Consider the following 19,667-nt stretch of genomic DNA (forward strand, 5'->3'; position numbering starts at 1 on the left):
CGCACTAGCACGACTTTCTGTTTCTATTTGGCGTGCTATTAATAAGCTGAAATTAACTTTGACGTGCATATGATACGCCGTTTTCGCGTGCACACTCGTATGTGGCTTTACGCATCAACCCCACAGCACCAATCCTAACGTAGCCCGACTCCGCATGCATTCATTAAATATGGCAGAAGTGCCGGTACGCACGAAAAAGTGCAAGTACGCAAAAGGATAAAAAACAGTCGTGCCTGCGTACCGGCCCACTTCAAGCACTGGAAGCAACATAATATCTGGTTTAACTGAAAGCGCTGCTCCTCTGCCGCTCGCTGAACAGAGCAGACGCAGATATAAAGAGAGGGAGGTGCGCGTGCATTGGGAGACCTCACGCACGTTCGGCAAAACCGAAGAGCCTCAGAAGCTATATGTGACCGTGGACCACAAAACCAGTCTTAAGTCGCTGGGGTATGTTTGTAGCAATAGCCAAAAATACCTTGCATGGGTCAAAATTATTGATTTTTCTTTTATGTCAAAAATCATTAGGAAATTAAGTAAAGATCATGTTCCATGAAGATTTTTTGTAAAATTCCTACTGTAAATGTATCAAAATGTAATTTTTGATTAGTAATATGCATTGTTAAGAACTTAATTTGGACAACTTTAAAGGTGATTTTCTCAGGATTTTGATTTTTTTGCACTCTCAGATTCCAGATTTTCAAATAGATGTATCTCGACCAAATATTGTCCTATCCTAACAAACCATACATCAATAGAAAGCTTATTTACTGAGCTTTCATATTATATATACATCTCAGTTTTGTCAAATTTAACCTTGTGACTGGTTTTGTGGTCCAGGGTCACATATTAGGTTTGTCCAATTATGTGTTTATGTATTGTTGCTAGACACTTTTCGCTAGGTTGGCAACATTGTGCATCCATTTCTTTAACTATGGGCTAGGTAGTGGGTCAAACAGAAAATGCGCGCTGCGTTAATCGCGCGTTAATAAAATTAGTGCCTTTAAAATGAATTTGCGTTAACGTGCTATTAACGCGTTAATTTTGACAGCCCTAATATATATATATATATATATATATATAATATAATTAAATTGAAAAAAAAAAAATTTCTGCTCCCGCTTCATTCAAGATACATGTGGTGACGTCGCTACAGTGAGACGCTCTGATTGGTTGACGCACTGCGTCCGTCAAAAACTTCTGCGTTGCTTGCGTTTGCTGCGTTGACGCTTGAAACACAGGTAACGCTTGAAAAGTTGACGGATCCAACGCGGACAACGCACCGCAGAGCCTCTGACGGACCTCGGACGGACTCAACCATAGACTTTACATGTAATCTTGCCGCAACTGACGCTGACGTTTGGGGCGGTGTGAACGCAGTGTGTTCACACGGGGCGTCAGAGTCAACGCTTCCCATTGACTTTGAATGGGTGATGTCAAGCGTTGCTGAAAAGAATTGTGGATCCGTCGGCGGCGCTTCACTAGCGTTGCTCGCGGCAGAAGTTGAGAATTTTTCACCTTCTGCCACGAGCAACGCCAGTGAAGTACATCAGGATCGCTCTATGCAAATACAGTAGCCAGGCGGCAGCCAATCACGTTCCTGTCTTATTTCATTGGCTGACGCTGCTATGACCATGGTGTCAGGCACGCCTTCCGTCAAGCATTGACGCTGACGCCCCGTGTGAACACACCGTTAGAATTACGATGCGATAAAATGGCGCTAAACATACGCAGGTGAATTACACGGGCACCGTTTCTCCTCATTCTATATGAACTGAACTACAACATGAACTGATGACAACAATCAGACACACAGCGGTAACATTATTGCAATATGACGGGTATAGAAAGATACATTCATTTACATTCAAGCACGCAGATTTACCACTCACTGAAAATAGCAGAGAATGAAACCGAAAGTAAACTTGAACGTCTCCGGCAAAACAGTCGGCGCTCTGTACACGCACAACTTAGTCACATGCTTAATAACAAGACTACCCTTACAAAACGAATAAGGAATTTAGTACTCATGATGCCACTGGTAAGCTCTGCTCTGCTGTTGTTACCTGTGCGCCGTGCATGCACCTGTAAAAAAGTCATGAGTAATTTACGTCAAGTGATCGGCTTTTTTGATTGGCGCTTTTGGGGTTCGCCAATCAAGATATTTTAAGCCAATATCGGCCGATCATCATAAATGAGATAATATATAAATCTAGAAGTAAATGCAAAAGTAAAAAGCATTGAATAATGTGTTGCTTATATTTATTGTGTTCTGTATACATTCGTCTATAAAAGATTACTGTACTGTGTAAAAAAAAATCACAATGCTGAAAAAGCATTTTCAGTAACAATGTTTGGATTGTTTCATGAAGCTAAAAACCATGTGTTTGTGGTGTTATAGTCTGTTGAAACTGCTGTTAGAAACTAGGGTTGGGCCGATAGACGATGCCATCGTCCATTGCAATGGCTGATAGACATCACAGTGTTGAGACAGCATTACTTTATTATTTGCTTTGGTAGATATCATCCAACCCTATTAGAAACTAAGAAATGAAAAGGTGTTTAGTAACCAAGAAAGAATATCTGCCAGCAGAACAAGGCAAAATATACTCAAAATGTTTCATACCTTGGCATTTTAATTCTCAGGCAAAGGGTTTGAGTAATAAAGTACAAGAGTTAAAGTGTGTTGTTAGGAACGCCTCACAGCGGCTTTGGGTGGGTTACTGCTGTTCGAAACATTTATTACGTAATAAAATTCTAACGACTCGCTTTTTCATTAAAGTAATAATTTATATTAGCAAATGTTTACCCAGAAATTACTATTCTGTCAGCATTCACTCACTCTCATGTTCCTCCAAACCTGTATGGGTTTATTCTCTTTATTCTGTGGAAGTCAAGCCAGATCACAATTATTTATATAGCGCTTTATACAATACAAATTCAAAGCAGCTTCACATTAATAAAAAGGAAAATAACTGTTGAAATTGTACAGCTATTTAACTAAAAACAAACTAATTCAGTTTCAGCTGTAAAGCAGCTCTACAGAAAATAATAGTCTTTGTATTCGCGTTAATTTAAATTTTCAATTTAGTTCAATAACTTTCAGTGTCACAATGTTCATTAGTTATCAGTGAAGTTTAAAGTTAGTAGTTGGTCTTTAAGTTTTAAAACAAAAAATATAAAAATAATATCTATCTATCTGTATATATACAGCTGCCTCTCAAATGTTTGGGATCAGTACGATTTTTAATTGTTTTTAAAGACGTTTCTTATGCTCATCAAGGCTGCATTTATTTGATAAAAATACAAAAAAAAAAATAATATTGTGAAATATATTTTGAATTTAAAATAACTATTTTCTAAGTGAATACATTTCGAAATGTAATTTATTCCTCTGATACATTTTCAGCAGTCATCAATTTCATGATCCTTCAGAAATCATTCTAATATGCTGAATTATTATCAATGTTGTTGAAAACAGTTGTGCTGCTTAATATTTTTTTTGGAACGTGATACTTTTTTCAGGATTCTTTGATCAATAAAAAGTTAAAAAGAACAGCATTTATTTAAAACAAAAATGTTTTCTAACAATATACACTACTGTTCAAATGTTTGTGGTCAGTAAATTTGTATTCTTTCTTTTTTTGAAAGAAAAAAAATACTTTTAATTAATAAAAAGCGACAGCATAGATTTACATTGTTAGAAAATATTTATATTTTGAATAAATGCTGTTCTTTTTAATTTGTTATTCATCAAAGAATCTTGAAAAAAAGAATTGCATGATCCAAAAACTATTTGGCAGCACAGCTGTTTCCAACATTGATCATTTTAATAATAAATCAGCATACTAGAATGATTTCTGAAAGATCATGTGACACTTAAGACTGGAGTAACAGCATCACAGATATAAATAATATATAAAGTATATTCAAATAAAAAATAATTTTTATATTATAATAACATTTTGCAATATTACTGTTTTTTTCTGTATTTTTGATCAAATAAATGCAGCCTTGGTCAGCATAAGAAACTTCTTTAATAAAACATTACTAGTCTTACTGATCTCAAACTTCAGTGGCAGTGTGCATATATATATATATATATAATATATACACTACCGTTCAAAAGTTTGGGGTCAGTACATTTTTACTGTTTTTTTTTTTTTTTTTTTTTTTTTTTTTTTTTAAGAAATTAATACTTTTATTCACCAAGGATGTATTAAGTTAATAATTAAGTTTATTAAAAATTAAGTTTATTAAAAGTTAAAGTTAAATAATTTACATTGTTTTAAAATATTTATATTTTGAATAAACACTGTACTTTTTAAACTGGTTATTCATGAAAGAATCCTGAAAAAAAAATCACAGGTTCCAAAAAATATTTGGCAACACAACTTTTGATATTATCCAACATTGATCCTTCTAATAATAAATCAGCATATTAGAATGATTTCTGAAGGATCATGTGACACTTAAGACTGGAGTAACAGCTGATAAAAATTCAGCTTTTCATCACAGGAATAAATTATATTTTAAAGTATATTAAAATAAAATAAAAAAACATTATTTTATATTGTAAAAACATTTTGCAATATTACTGTTTTAATCAAATAAATGCAGCATTGATGAGCATAAGAGACTTCTTTAAAGACTATTACAAGTCTTACTGACCCCAAACTTTTGAACAGTAGTGTAAATACATATGCGCAGTGGTGGATAAAGTACCTGAAAGCCATACTTAAGTAAAAGTACAGATATCTTACCAGAAAACGACTTTAGTAGACGTTGAAGTCACCGTTTAGAATATTACTTGAGTAAAAGTCTTAAAGTATGTGATATTACAAAAAAAGTACAAAAAGTCTTTTTTTAATCTTAAATGTACTTAAGTATTGAAAGTACAAGTACAAGCATTTTTTACAATTGCAAGTTTATATCAGCCATTTCAGATAAAAAAATCAATATATTGCAATTCTGACTTTATTTCTCACAATTGTGAGTTTATATCACGCAATTCGGAGAAAGAAAGTCAGAATTGCGAGATACAAACTTGCATTTGTGAGGAAAAAAGTCAGATTTGTGAGCTACAAACAAAATTATTTCTCACAATTGTGAGTTTATATCAGGAATTTCTGAGAAAAAAAGTCAGAACTCTGAGTTTATTTCTCGCAATTGCAAGTTTATATCACCCAATTCGGAGAAAAAAGTCAGAATTGAGTTTGTGTCACGCAATTCTGGGGGAAAAAAGCCAAAATGTCCTGAGAAGAAGTCAGAATTGCAAGTTTATAAACGTGTTTGCTCACAAAAACTTTTGTGACTGAAATAAAGAGGTGAAAGAAAGAAAACTAATTTTCAATGCAAATGCAACATTTTTTGAGGGAAAGGTGAGCAAACACTTTCTAGATGGAATGCAATACTTTTATAAGATTTTTTTTTTTCATACAGTCTTGCAAAATTAAGAAAAAAAAAATTAATTCTCACAGTTGTGAGTTTACATCTCGCAATTCGGACCGAGATCCTGACTTCTGACTATTTTGTAGTAAGTAACGAATATGCTTCGGGGAAATGTATCAGAGTAAAAGTATACATTTTAATTAGGAAATGTAGTGGAGTAAAAGAAAAAGTAGGCTGAAAAATAAAAAGTGCAGATACTCCCAAAAAATACACAAGCACTGTAACCAGTGTTGTTTTCGTCAACGATGACGATGACAAAATCATTTCGTTGACGCCACTTTTTTCCATGACGATAACGAGACATTGACGAGATAAAAATGGCTCGTTGATGACTAAAACATGACGAGACGTGTGTGAGTTTTCGTTGACGAGACGAGAACAGACAAATGTTAGTGGGTGGTCTGTCAGACGTTTAAAATGCATGACATTTCTGCTTATTGTGCATGCCAATTAAAACCTAAAAATATCTGCCGCTATGGCAAGCCGTTTTAGCATTAAATACTCTTTGGCATACTAGTATGGCAAGCCGTTTTAGCATTAAATACTCTTTGGCATACTAGTATGGCAAGCCGTTTTAGCATTAAATACTCTTTGGCATACTAGTATGGCAAGCCGTTTTAGCATTAAATACTCTTTGCTATACTAGTATGGCAAGCCGTTTTAGCATTCCATCCTTGTTTGTCTTTTATGTTTTAAAACATTCCTTCATTATTGTAATTATTGGTGAAAATAGTCGATCCGGAAGCTCACATTGTGTTGAACTATAGATCTGCTATATCAGAACTTATAAGTGACACTACCCAACAGCAAAATACTTACTGACCTACATTAATTTGTTAAAAGACTACTTTTTCCCCATTTTTTGTCTAAAACTAGACTAAAACTTTTTTGACTTTTCGTCGACTAAAATTGGACTAAAACTATCACATATAGAAGTGACTAAAATTTGACTATAACTAATAACCATGTTAGTCCAAAAGACTAAGACTAAGACTAAATCTAAAATGGTTGTCAAAAACAACACTGACTGTAACAAAGTATTATTACTTTGTTACATTCCACAACTGTATATATGGCAATACACACCTGGTAAACATTCGGGAAGAACATTCATTAAAAAGATTACATGATGGGCTGACGTGGCTTGTAGCTCTAGTTCTCAAGCATCTGTGTACTTTGGCAGTTCTGTGGTCAAAATGCTGCACGTCAGCGGAGGAGATGAAAATAGGAATTTATCAAACGTGTAGAATGTGCTTGAGAAACGGCTGTGTGTTTGTGTTGGCGCGCCAAGTTGGTGTGCTATCGGCTCCGTTAGACTAGACTGAGTCACGGGTCATTACAGAATATCATTTGAGATTTAGTGTCCATGTCTGAAGCGCAGTCCCCTGATGTTTGTTGATGTGTGTATGCAAAAACAGACCCAAACAGTCCCACCGCTCTGTTTATTGCAAATGTGTTTAATGATGCATGTTATTCAGCAGTGTCCTTACACAAGTGCTAAATATAGCAATATGTGCATTTTTTGAATTTACATGTCATTGATAAAAGTATTTTGCTTGATTTTGTGTACAGGGAAAGAAGCACTGTGCGTCATTCCTGTGAAAAACATCCTCGGTGTCGAGAAACTGGAAGAAAGTGCCTTTAATCGCAAAAACGTGAGTAGCTCAGTTGTATTAATGTTTTTTTAATCTATGTTCCTGATTCTTAACTGATATAGCATGGCTCTAGAAACACAACGGTCATGGGTTTGATTCCTAGGGGACAAACATACAAATGCAATGGAAAATTTTGAGTGTCTGCAAACTCACAGTATGTAGGGTACAATGGGTGTGCTTTTTTTGCCGCAAGTGTATGATTGCAGACAAATACATACATTTGTATTGAACATTTATGGAGCAACAGATTTTGTTGCTCCATAAATTTAAAGTAGTTTATTTCGTTTAAAAATATCTTAAATATATGAGGGATTATTGGCACACAGTATTGATGCAAATACTTTAGCTAAAATAATGTTTTTTTAATAATGTATAAGTTAATACACTGTAAAAAACAATTTGTTGAGTCAACTTAAAATGTTTTGTTGCTGCCTGGCTGCCTTAAAATGTTAAGTTCAGTCAACTCAAAAAAAGTTTTGTCAACTTAAAATGTAAAGTTGTACTTAGGGCTGCAACGATTAATCGAACGATGTTGTGAGGCGCGTTTAGTCAATGAAGCCGGTACTTTGATTAGTAGTAAATCCCCATCACGTGCGTTCAGCTGGAGCGGCAGTTAATACACACAGCCTTAAATCACTGACAAGCTACGCCAAATCGCGCTGAAAATCGAATTCGATTTTGAGCGCGATTTGGCGTGGCTTGTCAGTGATTTACGCTGGGGTGTTTGAATTGCCGCTCCAGCTGAACGCACGTGATGGGGATTTACTACTAATCAAAGTACCGGCTTCATTGACTAAACGCGCCTCACAACATCGTTCGATTAATCGGGCAGCCCTAGTTGTACTGAGTGACAACTTAAAATTTTAAGGCAGCTGGCTAACTTGCCCAGCTTTTAAGTTTAACAAACCAATTTTTTTAAGTCAACTTAAATATTTTAAGTTATCACTTAGTACAACTTAACATTTCAAGTTGACTAAATTTATTTAATTTGACTGAACTTAACATTTTAAGGCAGCATGTCATTAACAAATTTCTAGCATAAGGAAGTTGCTAGCATGTTTCTAGTATGAATAGCAAGTTGATAGCATGTTGCTAGCATTTTAACATGTTACTTGCATTATTATAGTTGCTAACATGTTTGTAGTATGATTAGCAAGTTATTAGCATGTTTTCTAACATTATTAGTAAGTTATTAGCATGTCATTAGCATGTTTCTAACATGATTAGTAAATTGCTAGCATGTTTCCAACATGATTAGCAAGTTGCTAGCAGTTTCTAGGCAGACTAGCAAATTGATAACATGTTTCTAGCATGATTAGCAAGTTTGCTAGCATGTTTCTAGCCTGATTAACAAGTTGCTAGCATGTTTCTGTCATGATTAGCAAGTTGCTAACATGTTTCTAACATTATTAGTAAGTTGCTAACATGTTTCTAGCATGATTAGCACTTTATTTACATGTCATTAGCATGACTGACAAGTTACTAGCATGTTTCTAGCATGATTAGTAAATTAATACCATGACTGACAAGTTACTAGCGTGTTTCTAGTATTATTAACAAGTAGCTTACATGTTTCTAGCATGATTAGGACTTTACTTACATGTCATTAGCATGACTGACACATTACTAGATTATTTCTAGCATGATTAGCAAGTTACTAGCCTGACTAGCAAGTTGCTAGCATGTTTCTATCATGATTAGCACTTTATTTGCATGTCATTAGCATGACTGACAATTTACTTGAATATTTCTAGCATGACTAGCAAGTTACTAGCCTGACTAGTAAGTTGCTAACATGTTTCTATCATGATTAGCACTTTATTTACATGTCATTAGCATGACTGACAATTTACTAGATTATTTCTAGCATGATTAGCAAGTTACTAGCCTGACTAGTAAATTGCTAACATGTTTCTAGCATGATTAGGACTTTACTTACATGTCATTAGCATGACTGACACATTACTAGATTATTTCTAGCATGATTAGCAAGTTACTAGCCTGACTAGCAAGTTGCTAGCATGTTTCTATCATAATTAGTATGTTGCTAACATGTTTCTATCATGATTAGCACTTTATTTGCATGTCATTAGCATGACTGACAATTTACTTGAATATTTCTAGCATGACTAGCAAGTTACTAGCCTGACTAGTAAGTTGCTAACATGTTTCTAGTATGATTAGTACTTTATTTACATGTCATTAGCATGACTGACAATTTACTAGATTATTTCTAGCATGATTAGCAAGTTACTAGCCTGACTGACAAACTGCTAGCATGTTTCTATCATGATTAGTATGTTGCTAACATGTTTCTAGCATGATTAGCACTTTATTTGCATGTCATTAGCATGACTGACAATTTACTAGAATATTTCTAGCATGACTAGCAAGTTACTAGCCTGACTGACAAACTGCTAGCATGTTTCTAGCATGATTAGCAGGTTACTAGCATTACTGACAAGCTACTAGCATGTTGCTAGAATGATTAGCACTTTATTTACATGTCATTAGCATGACTGACAAGTTACTAGCATGTTTCTATCATGATTATCAAGTTACTAGCATGATTGTAGTTGTTAGGCTAGGCGAGATAGTTAAATAGATTAGAAATAATAGATAGAATGGAAGTTTACATGGATTAGAAATAGTTGATAGAAGGGAAGCTTGATTGAGTCTCAAGGGATTCTGGGAGTTTAAATTTGAATTTTGACAGTTGGAGTTTGAATAGTTTTGGCTCATTTGAACATTCCGTCAATGTAAGTCTATGGGATTTTGATGATTTTTAATCTTCAATTTTATGAAAACTATAAGTGGGATCAGTCTGAAAAGATAAAGCACAGTAGGGGAGATCAGTCTGAAGAGCTGGGCTGAGTTTGGTGCTTCTAGCTTGAAAGCTCTAGGACGGGGTGTCAAACGCAGCCCTGCAGAGTTTAGATGCAACTTAAAACAGAACTCTAGGAGGAGTAGCGTTCAGAATTTTAGTCTAAAAAGAATAATAATAAAAGCTTAAGTAGCAGATCAGTTTCTCAAGCAAACCTAATTATTCCAAACGTTCGACTTGTGTATATCTAACATTCTCCTGCACCGCTGTTTGTTTTGCAGATGTTTCAGGTAATCCATTCAGAGAAGCCTCTGTATGTTCAGGCGGGTAACTGTGTGGAGACCAACAGCTGGATTGAGGTTCTGAGTCAGGTCAGCCGCTGTAACGCGGGGCGGCTCAGCACATTTCACCCGTCCGCTTACGTGGGGGGATCCTGGTTATGCTGTAAGGAACTCAATGAGAACACCCCAGGCTGCAAACCCTGCACTGCGTAAGACATCTTACTGTTCCATTTACATTCGATCACTTCATGCGCAAACGTGAGCACGCTCTAATCTTTGACGTCTGACTTTGTCTTATAGGACAGTGTTGGCTAATATTCAACTGGACATCGACTGTGACAGAGAGACAGAACGAATCTTCTCCTTCTTCTCCTCCAACCGCTCTAGACTACAGAAGATGGAGGGTGTGTAAAACCTAAAAACAGTGTCAAATCAAAACTGGCCCCATGTTCTTTATTAATACACAATTTGTTTGTTTGTGCATGATACGTCAGTCTATGTCTTTATTTTATTTCATCAAAATGTGCTCAGTTCTCCACTACTGAAAAAAAATATCAGACCTGGGAAATAATGGCTAATGTCAAATCATTCTAATGCTTAATATTCAGTTTCGCTCAGAAGTACCAGTTAAATGTTAATATATATCTATCTATCTATGCCTAGCAACTTGCTAATCATGCTAGAAATAGCAAGTTGCTAGCATGTTTCTATCATGATTAGCAAGTTGGTAACATGTTTCTATCCTGACTAGCAAGTTGCTAGCATGTTTCTATCATGATTAGCAAGTTGGTAACATGTTTCTATCCCGACTAGCAAGTTGCTAGCATGTTTCTATCATGATTAGCAAGTTGGTAACATGTTTCTATCATAGGGCTGGGCGATAAAACGATAACGATATATATCGCGATAGACAAGAGATCGATATCAATAAAAAATGTGTTCGATAAAACGTTCGATATTTTGTATTCTTTGTCAGCCCGCCCAGCCCCCCTTTAACGTTCAGTTCATAGCGCCTGATCACAATAGAAGTTAAGGTTATCTTTCCTACAGAACGGGTCCATGTTGTTGTATTAAACAAACTAAATAGCCTTATGTTATTTATCTTATTTACACGACAGCATGTGATTTGTCTGTACATGATCGCGCGTTTACAATGTCTCCTCACAGACGGGATCGCGGACTCCATTCATAAAAACGGACTTACTATAGGGCGGAATGCCGCGGAATTCGTCGATTTTTGGAACAATAAATCAAAAGTTGGTCTGTTAATTAATTCAGATCGCGAGATTGACTAGTGTCTGTGAAAACTGAAATGCAAAAAGACCGTTTCAATAAGAATTCTGCATGTTCCGTTTGCCTCTATATGTATGAATGGAGGAGACGCGTTTTATTTTCACTACACGCATACTGCACACATGACGCTCCCGCTAATTTTTGGCCTTTGCATCTCACATGAACAGACAAACTCCAATAAATACATCTCCAAAGCTGCTGTGAGTGTCACTTTTTGTCAATTTTACCGTTTCATTAGTGAAACTAGCGACATTCATACTGTATTACACACTGAAACTTCACGGCAACCTGTCAAAATAAAAGTAAGGTTTAACATGTAACAGAACAATATTAGTCTTGTATTACTTTGTACAGTATAATGTAGGTGTTTATATGTTCACATTTAAATAATTTACATAAAACAATATATATGATAAAAAAATAAAATAAAGAGTCACCACTTAATTGTTGAAAAATACTATTATTATTAAACCTTTTTTTAACTGAATATAATTTTTCTTCTATGTATTAATTTTAACAGTAAAGCTCCGTTTATTTTTATTTTTAAAAATAAATCAGTGATTTTGCTTTCATTTGATTATCAGAAAAATTAAAACAAGAATTTCTGAAAAAAAAAAAAAGATTGTAAGGCCCTATTGTTCAAAATGTTGAAAGTTTTGGACTTATTTTTTCACTTAAATAAATATTTTTGTTATTACACAAAGTATAGGCTAAAGTACCGGGAAAGAAGTAATGTTGGCTACTGGCAACCAGCAATCTGTGCAGAAATAAATATTATCAGCCAAGTACTTTGCAACAACCTCTGACCTGTGGTCAAGCCGTACTTCTGAGCCATACATTAGCTAAACCATTCACTTCATCGACAATGAATGGGGTTTGAATTGAGGATTAAGAGATAATTAAGTGTATATTGTGACTTTAGACTTATGTTTACATTTTAATTATTTGAGTTTTCCATGGTTGTTGACATTTCTGTCTTAATAACTGAGGGGATTATGATCAGAGGCAGGTTAAGTTTAAAATAAAAATGCTTGAGTGTAATATATTTTTCTCCTGGTCCTTATTTTAAATGGGTCATAAAAATATCAATAATTATCGATATCGACCGATATGAAACACTGATATCGTGATATAGTTTTCAGCCATATCGCCCAGCCCTATTCTATCATGATTAGCAAGTTGCTAGCATGTTTCTAGCATGATTAGCAAGTTGCTAGCATGTTTCTAGCATGATTAGCAAGTTGGTAACATGTTTCTAGCATGATTAGCAAGTTGCTAGCATGTTTCTAGCATGATTAGCAAATTGCTAGCTTGTTTCTAGCATGATTAGCAAGTTGCTAGCATGTTTCTAGCATGATTAGCAAGTTGCTAGCATGTTTCTAGTATGATTATGTTTCAAAATGCTAGCAACTTGTTAATCATGGTAGCAACTTGCTAACAACTTTCTTAGCATGAAACATGCTAGCAAATTACTAATCATGCTAGAAACATGTTAGCTACTTGGTAATCATGCTAGAAAAATGCTAATTGTGCTAGCAACTTGTTAATCATGGTAACAGCTTGCTAGTAACATGTTAACCATGCTAGAAACATACTAGCAAAATGTTAGCAGCTTGTTAATCATGCTAGCAACATGCTAACAACTTGCTTAGCATGTTTGAAACATGCAAGCAACTTACTAATCATGCTAGAAACATGTTAGCAATATGTTAGTAACTTGATAATAATGTTAGCAACACAAGAGTCACATGTTAACAACTGGCTAAGCATGGTAGAAACATGCTAGTAACATGCTAATCATGCTAGAAACAGATTAGCACCTTGTAATCATGGTAGCAACATACTAACAACTTGCTTAGCATGCTTGAAACATGCTAGCAACTTACTAATCATACTAGAAACATGTTAGCAACTTACTAATCACACATGTTAGCAACTTGGTAATCATGCTAGAAAAATGCTAATAACATGCTAATTGTGCTAGCAAATTGTTAATCATTGTAACAGCTTGCTAGTAACATGTTAATCATGCTAGAAACAGACTAGCAAAATGCTAGCAGCTTGTTAATCATGCTAGCAACATGCTAACAACTTGCTTAACATGCTTGAAACATATTAACAACTTACTAATGTTAGAAACATGTTAACAATTTGCTAATCATGCTAGATGCTAATAACATGCTAGCAATATGCTGTTAACTTGCTAATAATGTTAGCAACATGATAGCCACATGTTAACAACTGGCTAAGCTTGCTTGAAACATGCTAGCAATTTGCTAATCATGTTAGCAACTTGTTAATCATGCTAACAACAGTTGCTAGTAACATGCTAATCATGCTAGAAACAGACTAGCAAAATGCTAGCAATTTGCATGTCATGCTAAACTTTAACCTTTTAACACTACTTTAAACTTCAAACTATTTCAGAATAAAAACCATCATACTTAAAAGTTGTAAAAAACTTTTTAAAACATTTTTTTTTTCTGGTCCAGCTTTCTCAAGCCAACTTATTTAATCTAGTTACTACTAATTTCCTGCATGCCAAATGCATAACTGTCTCTATCACCCTGTATTGCATCAGAAACCAGTGATGGAAATACCAAATGTTGGAAAAAAATCCTTATTAAAGGCTTATTTACATTCCAGTTTGTCTTGATACAAATAAACCAACACTTCTCAATGAATACTATTTTTTTTGTGTGTCCACAGATGCCTGTGCCGGTATGTCAGTGTATCTTGGGCAGCAGGAGGAGTGCTCAGCCTTCACTATACAGGACCCTAAAGAGACCTTCCGTACTATTAAAGAGCTCGGAGAAGTGCTGGACGATCTGCAGGCTCACCACGACTCAAAGGGAGCACTAACTGATGAACCAGGCACTATGTAAGACACCCGAAATGTGTTTTTATACAAAGTGCGAAATGTAAATTGTAGTAAAAATTATTCAAATGAATTCATTTTATTATTATTAAAAATAATTTATTAGGGACTAATTCACCCAAAACAAAAATTTGCTCACTCTTACAGGGCTCTATGCTTACTTTTCTTTTAGGAGCACAGTCAAAGTTTTAGGAGCAGCTTCTAATCAATAATCAAAAAGTCGATATGAATTGATATTTGACTCCTTTAAGTGATTTACAGGGGAATTTTGTTACCTTTGCAATTGCATTTTTCCAACTTTGTTAAAAGTATATCATCTTTCTTCAAATTTACAAAATGCTATAAGCTTTTTTTAAATGTCTAATTAGACCAACAGAATGAGAATAAGTTGCCGGTCAAATTAAATCAGTATTAACAGAGGTGGCAATCAAATTCATAAATTCATGTTGAGATTATTGTTTCAATTATAGAATTCTGAATATATTAAATGATTTAAATAACTGAAAAGATACTTAAAAAATTAAACTAAATCTGCCAGCAGGTGGCGGCAAGTCACTGATTTAATTCTGAATTAAATTCATTCGAACGGGCAGATTCATTCATGAAATAAAGCAAGTGACTGTCTTTATGAATGGGAAATTAAATCATTTCACTAGATTTGTTTAAAAGCACACATTCATTCATAAACGAAACACCACTGTGTTTGAATGGAGATGTGCAGCGGCTCAGCTGTAACTTGTTTCAAACTATTTTTTGACGTCAAAATAGAGCAAAATCAGCCAATAGTGTTATAGTCAGACAATGTAAGTCCCTTATTATTAACTTCTTGAATATTTAACTGTTGTATTAAATCAATATCTCATTTACAAACTCCCTTAAAATCATCATAGTTCATCGCAGTCCCACAAAGTTCCATTATAATCAATGAAGCTCTCTATACACTGCACAATCAATCTCTTATTTACTCTCTATAAACTTTGTTTATTAAAGGATTGGTCAGATATGTCCATGATACATTACTTAATTTTGCAAAAACACAGAAACCTTTGAAGCTCCCCTCAAATATGCTGATTGGGTTAGTTGCACATGGTGCTCCTAAATATTTTTTCATAGTCGCATGCAGTAGTTTTTATTTGCAAATGCGTCTGAAATGGTCACCCTGCCTTAGGCCCTCCAAGATGTACTGTAGATGAGTTTGTTTCTTCATCAGATTTGTATAAATGTGCCATTGCATCACTGTCTCACAATAATCCCCAAGTAAACACCACTCCAGTCCATCAGTTAACATCTTAAGAAGATAAAAGCTGCATGTTTGCAAGAAACAAATGCATCATTAAGATGTTTTTAACTTCAAACCATTGCTTCCGGCTAAATTACGAATCCTTTATAATAATGCTTCCTCTAGTGAAAAGGTCTGGTCAGAATTAAGAGGGAAATCTGAACAGATCAAGCCAAAACAGCTCTAAACAAATAGAAAAAGTGGCTTGATTTTAATGAGAGAGACAACAGGAGATGGGACTTTTTCACTGGAGGAAGTGTTATTATGAATTATGCAGTCATATTTTGTCCAGATGTGACAGTTTGAAGATAAAACATAAAAAATAATGGGTTTGACAAATGATAAACATGTTTTTGCTTCACAAGACATTAATTGATGGATTACTTATAATAAACTATAATTGTGATCAGCTGCACATAAATTTTAGATTATATTTAGCTTTACTTCAGGGACGTTCACCAATCAAGTGGTGCTTTTTGATCCTCAAAGTGGTAGCAGTGACAGCAATGCTGCTCAACACTGCTGGATATCAAGAAAAATAATTGGTTGTAAAACAAATTAAATTATTAGGGTTATTCTTTTTCATTGGCATATGAGACTGGCCCAGTGGCTTTCTTCTAAGACAGATGAAAGGAAGCTGGGATACATTTAAAATACACACAAAAGGAGGAATGGTCAAACTTTGCCCACATAGTTTTTATTATTATTCTCATAAATCAGTCATTTACCAAGTTGGAGTCTATTTCAACATTGCAACATTTTATTACAGTTTTGATCTAAGCTTTGAGGTACAGATGTTTTTAGGTCAAAATTTCACATTAATTAACTTTATTTGCACAATATACTACTTTATTCTCAAAATATTACAGGAAAAACTTTAGGAAAAACTTCAACTTTGATCTCATAATGCTACAATTTTGAAATATCAGTTCCCTTTCGATACTTTCACTCGTTCCCGTATCTCAGGGAACCGAGGTTACGAGAGTAACCGAGTACATGTGGCACTAAAATGCAAAATCAACTAATAGTTATCAGTTTGCCTATCCTGTTAACAGATCACATTGAAATCATTTCGTCACTCCATAATTCAGACTTTATAATTCAAAACTTAGAACAGACAGAAAACAGTGCATTTTTGACCATTTTGTGGGAATAAAATGATGTGTAAAATCAAGCAAATTCTATATGAACAAATCCCTCTGTAAAAAAACTTCAGGATATAGACAGGAATACAAATGTAATTTTTTTTGTGTGTAAGTGCTACTGAAGTGGAGATTTATGGCTCAGTGTAGGAGAAAAAACTCATGGTGTTTAAAAATATGGATTCTAATTTAAATCTATTGACACAAATAGATAAAGTACTTAACAGTGTCTTATGGGTGTTTTCGTTAGCAGTGTTGGGGTAACGCATTACAAGTAATGCAAGTTATTTAATAATATTACTTTTTCCAAGTAACTAGTAAAGTAACACATTACTTTTTAATTGACAAGAAAATATCAGAGTTACTTTTTCAAATAAGTAACACCAGTTACTTCCTCCCCATTTATTGATTAAAATCTCTCCTGTCCTCATGTTGAGAGAAATTGTGGGTAAGATGTTACTTTAGTTCTAGAATAAATGTGAACATGCATTAATTCATCTCACGTACTAAAAAAAACAGATAAAGTATTCCTCAAAATGAATAAAAACAGTGAATTTCAACGCAAACCTGCAATAATTAAATATGTTAAATAATAATAGAAATATCCTTTATGTATTTAATCCCATTTTATTAACCGATGTCTTTGCTGCCGACCTTCGATGATCCAATTCATCCATATTACTCTAATTAAGAAATAATCTAACATTTGTTTTCCTTTTTTTTTTTATTGCTGAAGAGTTGACATTTTTTCTTCTGCGGTCTACTGTACAGACGTTAATTTAATTTTCTCTAAGCCTGAGGCTTTTGGTGTGAAAATGCTTTTACATTTGACAAAAATAGAACGGTTTATATTAAAAACAAACAAGCAAGCCCTGCCCAGATTTAAAAAGTAACGCAAAAGTAAAGTAACGCATTACTTTCCATAAAAAGTTACTAAGTAACGTAGGGAGTAACTCAATATTGTAATGCATTACTTTTTAAAAGTAACTTTCCCCAACACTGTCCACTAGTCTGAAAAAACACTTTATGAAACACCAAAAATGCCCAAAATCTCAAACATTGACAGGTGCATGAAAAAACAGTGTTTTTGCCTGCAGTGTCTCCCCTTAAGAAACAAACTCATCTACATCTTGGACGGCAAATACATTCAAATAAAGCGCATTTTCAACAAACAATTTGTGTTTGAAAGTTCTAAATGAAAATCCCCCCCAAAAAGCTATTAGTCAAAAATTCGTCTTGTGTTAACAATAAAGGTGCTTCACGATGCCATAGAACAACCTTTTTTGTCTAAATGGTTTCATAAAGAACCTGTAACATCTGAAGAAACTTTCTGTTTCACAAAAGGTACTTTGTGGTGAAAGAAGGTTCTTCAGATTATGAAAAAAATAAGAAAAAGATGGTTCTTTAATAAACCTTTGACTGAATGGTTCTTTGTGGGACCAAAAATGCTTCTTCTACAGCATCGCTTGAAGAACCTTTTAAAGCACCTTTATTTTTAAGAGTGTATGTGCAGTAACTGTTTCAAATTATTTTTTACTTTCATTAACAGCGAGAATCCAATAGTTGGAAAGACAGCGTAACATTGCGACTGCAGGACCAGGTGTTACTGACACAGCCACACCAGCAGAGGGCGCTGTGTTTGTCGACATGGAGGAGCACGACGGCGCTCTGATTTTGCTCAGAGAAGCGCCGCCGTCCCACACGTGACTGATTCTAACCTCTCCAGCAATGGCCTGTCTGGAGTTACGGTGCACTTGGAAGAATTTGGCCAGTCGAGAGCGGAGTGTCGTGTCCGTGAGTTGCTATCATTGGAAAAATCTAGCTCTTTTCTCTGTGTGCCTGTTCGGTCTCCGTCTCATATCAGTTCTTAAGATCGTTTAGTAACCTCAATCGCCAGTCCGCACAGTAAGAAAAGATCACCTCTCATCCATTCCTAAACAGGCTGTGAAAGTCCAGACAGCAGGAGTTTGTCTGAGAAATTATAGCTGCTAAAAGAACTCAACCTTCACATTTTTCTTTATAAGCCGTCAGACTACTGGTCGTCTGATGTTTTGACAAGTAAAACAACCACGTCAAAGGGAATCTTCGTTGTTCTTTATGTTCTTGTAGTATCATCCCGCTCTCATCCATCCCTTTGAGCGTGTGCACGGTTTTCTATCTTTAGTGGATAGAATTAATCTGCCTTATAAATTCAGTGGAGGTACTTACAATCCCACACTTGTGTATGAATTAGGGACTAATGCAGATGCACTTTAGATATTTGGAATATTCCAGATGAGATTGTTTTAGATACGTCGTATCAACCTTTTTTCCCGATATCGATCAGTTACATGATCGACTCTTGTGTAGATAACGTTCATATCCTGTAGATTTTTACTAGCTATTTTTCTTACGCCAAAGATGTTGTTTTGTAGGTTTTCATGACTTGAAAAATGGTATACATGTAGTTTTTTAAATACTTTTAAAAAAAGGAAAATGGCTATCTATATTTCAAGGACGTACATTTTGGGAGCATCCAACATTTTGATAAACAAAATCAATCTTTGTCCTTTTTCCCCTTAGACGCGATGACATTTGTTTGGATCGTATGCTGTCATAAGATCTGTTCCAAAACCTAGTGAGCTGCCTACAAAGACAGCATTTTAAAGGCTGTACTGCTTTGCAGTGAATGCAATTCCTTTATGCACTGCAACAAACATTGATCAAATAGAAACCAATTTCTGCCCTCCAAAAGTTTGGAAACGCCCTAGAAAAGTGGACAATATTGGCATGAAGCCTTTTTTAATTTGTGATGATTTTGCACTGATAAGGGACAACACAAACTACTAAAACATATTTTATTACATAAACAGTTTATACATAAAAGA

General features: G+C 34.7%; 1 protein-coding gene across 1 annotated transcript in view; it reads left to right on the plus strand.

The window, feature by feature from the left end:
- Positions 1 to 18,380, plus strand: part of rasa2 (RAS p21 protein activator 2) — a 162,698-nt gene extending 144,318 nt beyond the window's left edge. The window contains exons 20-24 of the mRNA XM_073850642.1: positions 7,021 to 7,103; positions 10,209 to 10,417; positions 10,509 to 10,612; positions 14,211 to 14,382; positions 18,350 to 18,380. Coding sequence (XP_073706743.1) covers positions 7,021 to 7,103; positions 10,209 to 10,417; positions 10,509 to 10,612; positions 14,211 to 14,382; positions 18,350 to 18,380 — 599 coding nt within the window. The remainder of the gene's footprint in view (positions 1 to 7,020; positions 7,104 to 10,208; positions 10,418 to 10,508; positions 10,613 to 14,210; positions 14,383 to 18,349) is intronic.
- Positions 18,381 to 19,667: the final 1,287 nt, after the last annotated feature.

This window comes from Garra rufa, chromosome 11 (assembly GCF_049309525.1).
Source record: "Garra rufa chromosome 11, GarRuf1.0, whole genome shotgun sequence".
Lineage (NCBI taxonomy): Eukaryota > Metazoa > Chordata > Actinopteri > Cypriniformes > Cyprinidae > Garra > Garra rufa.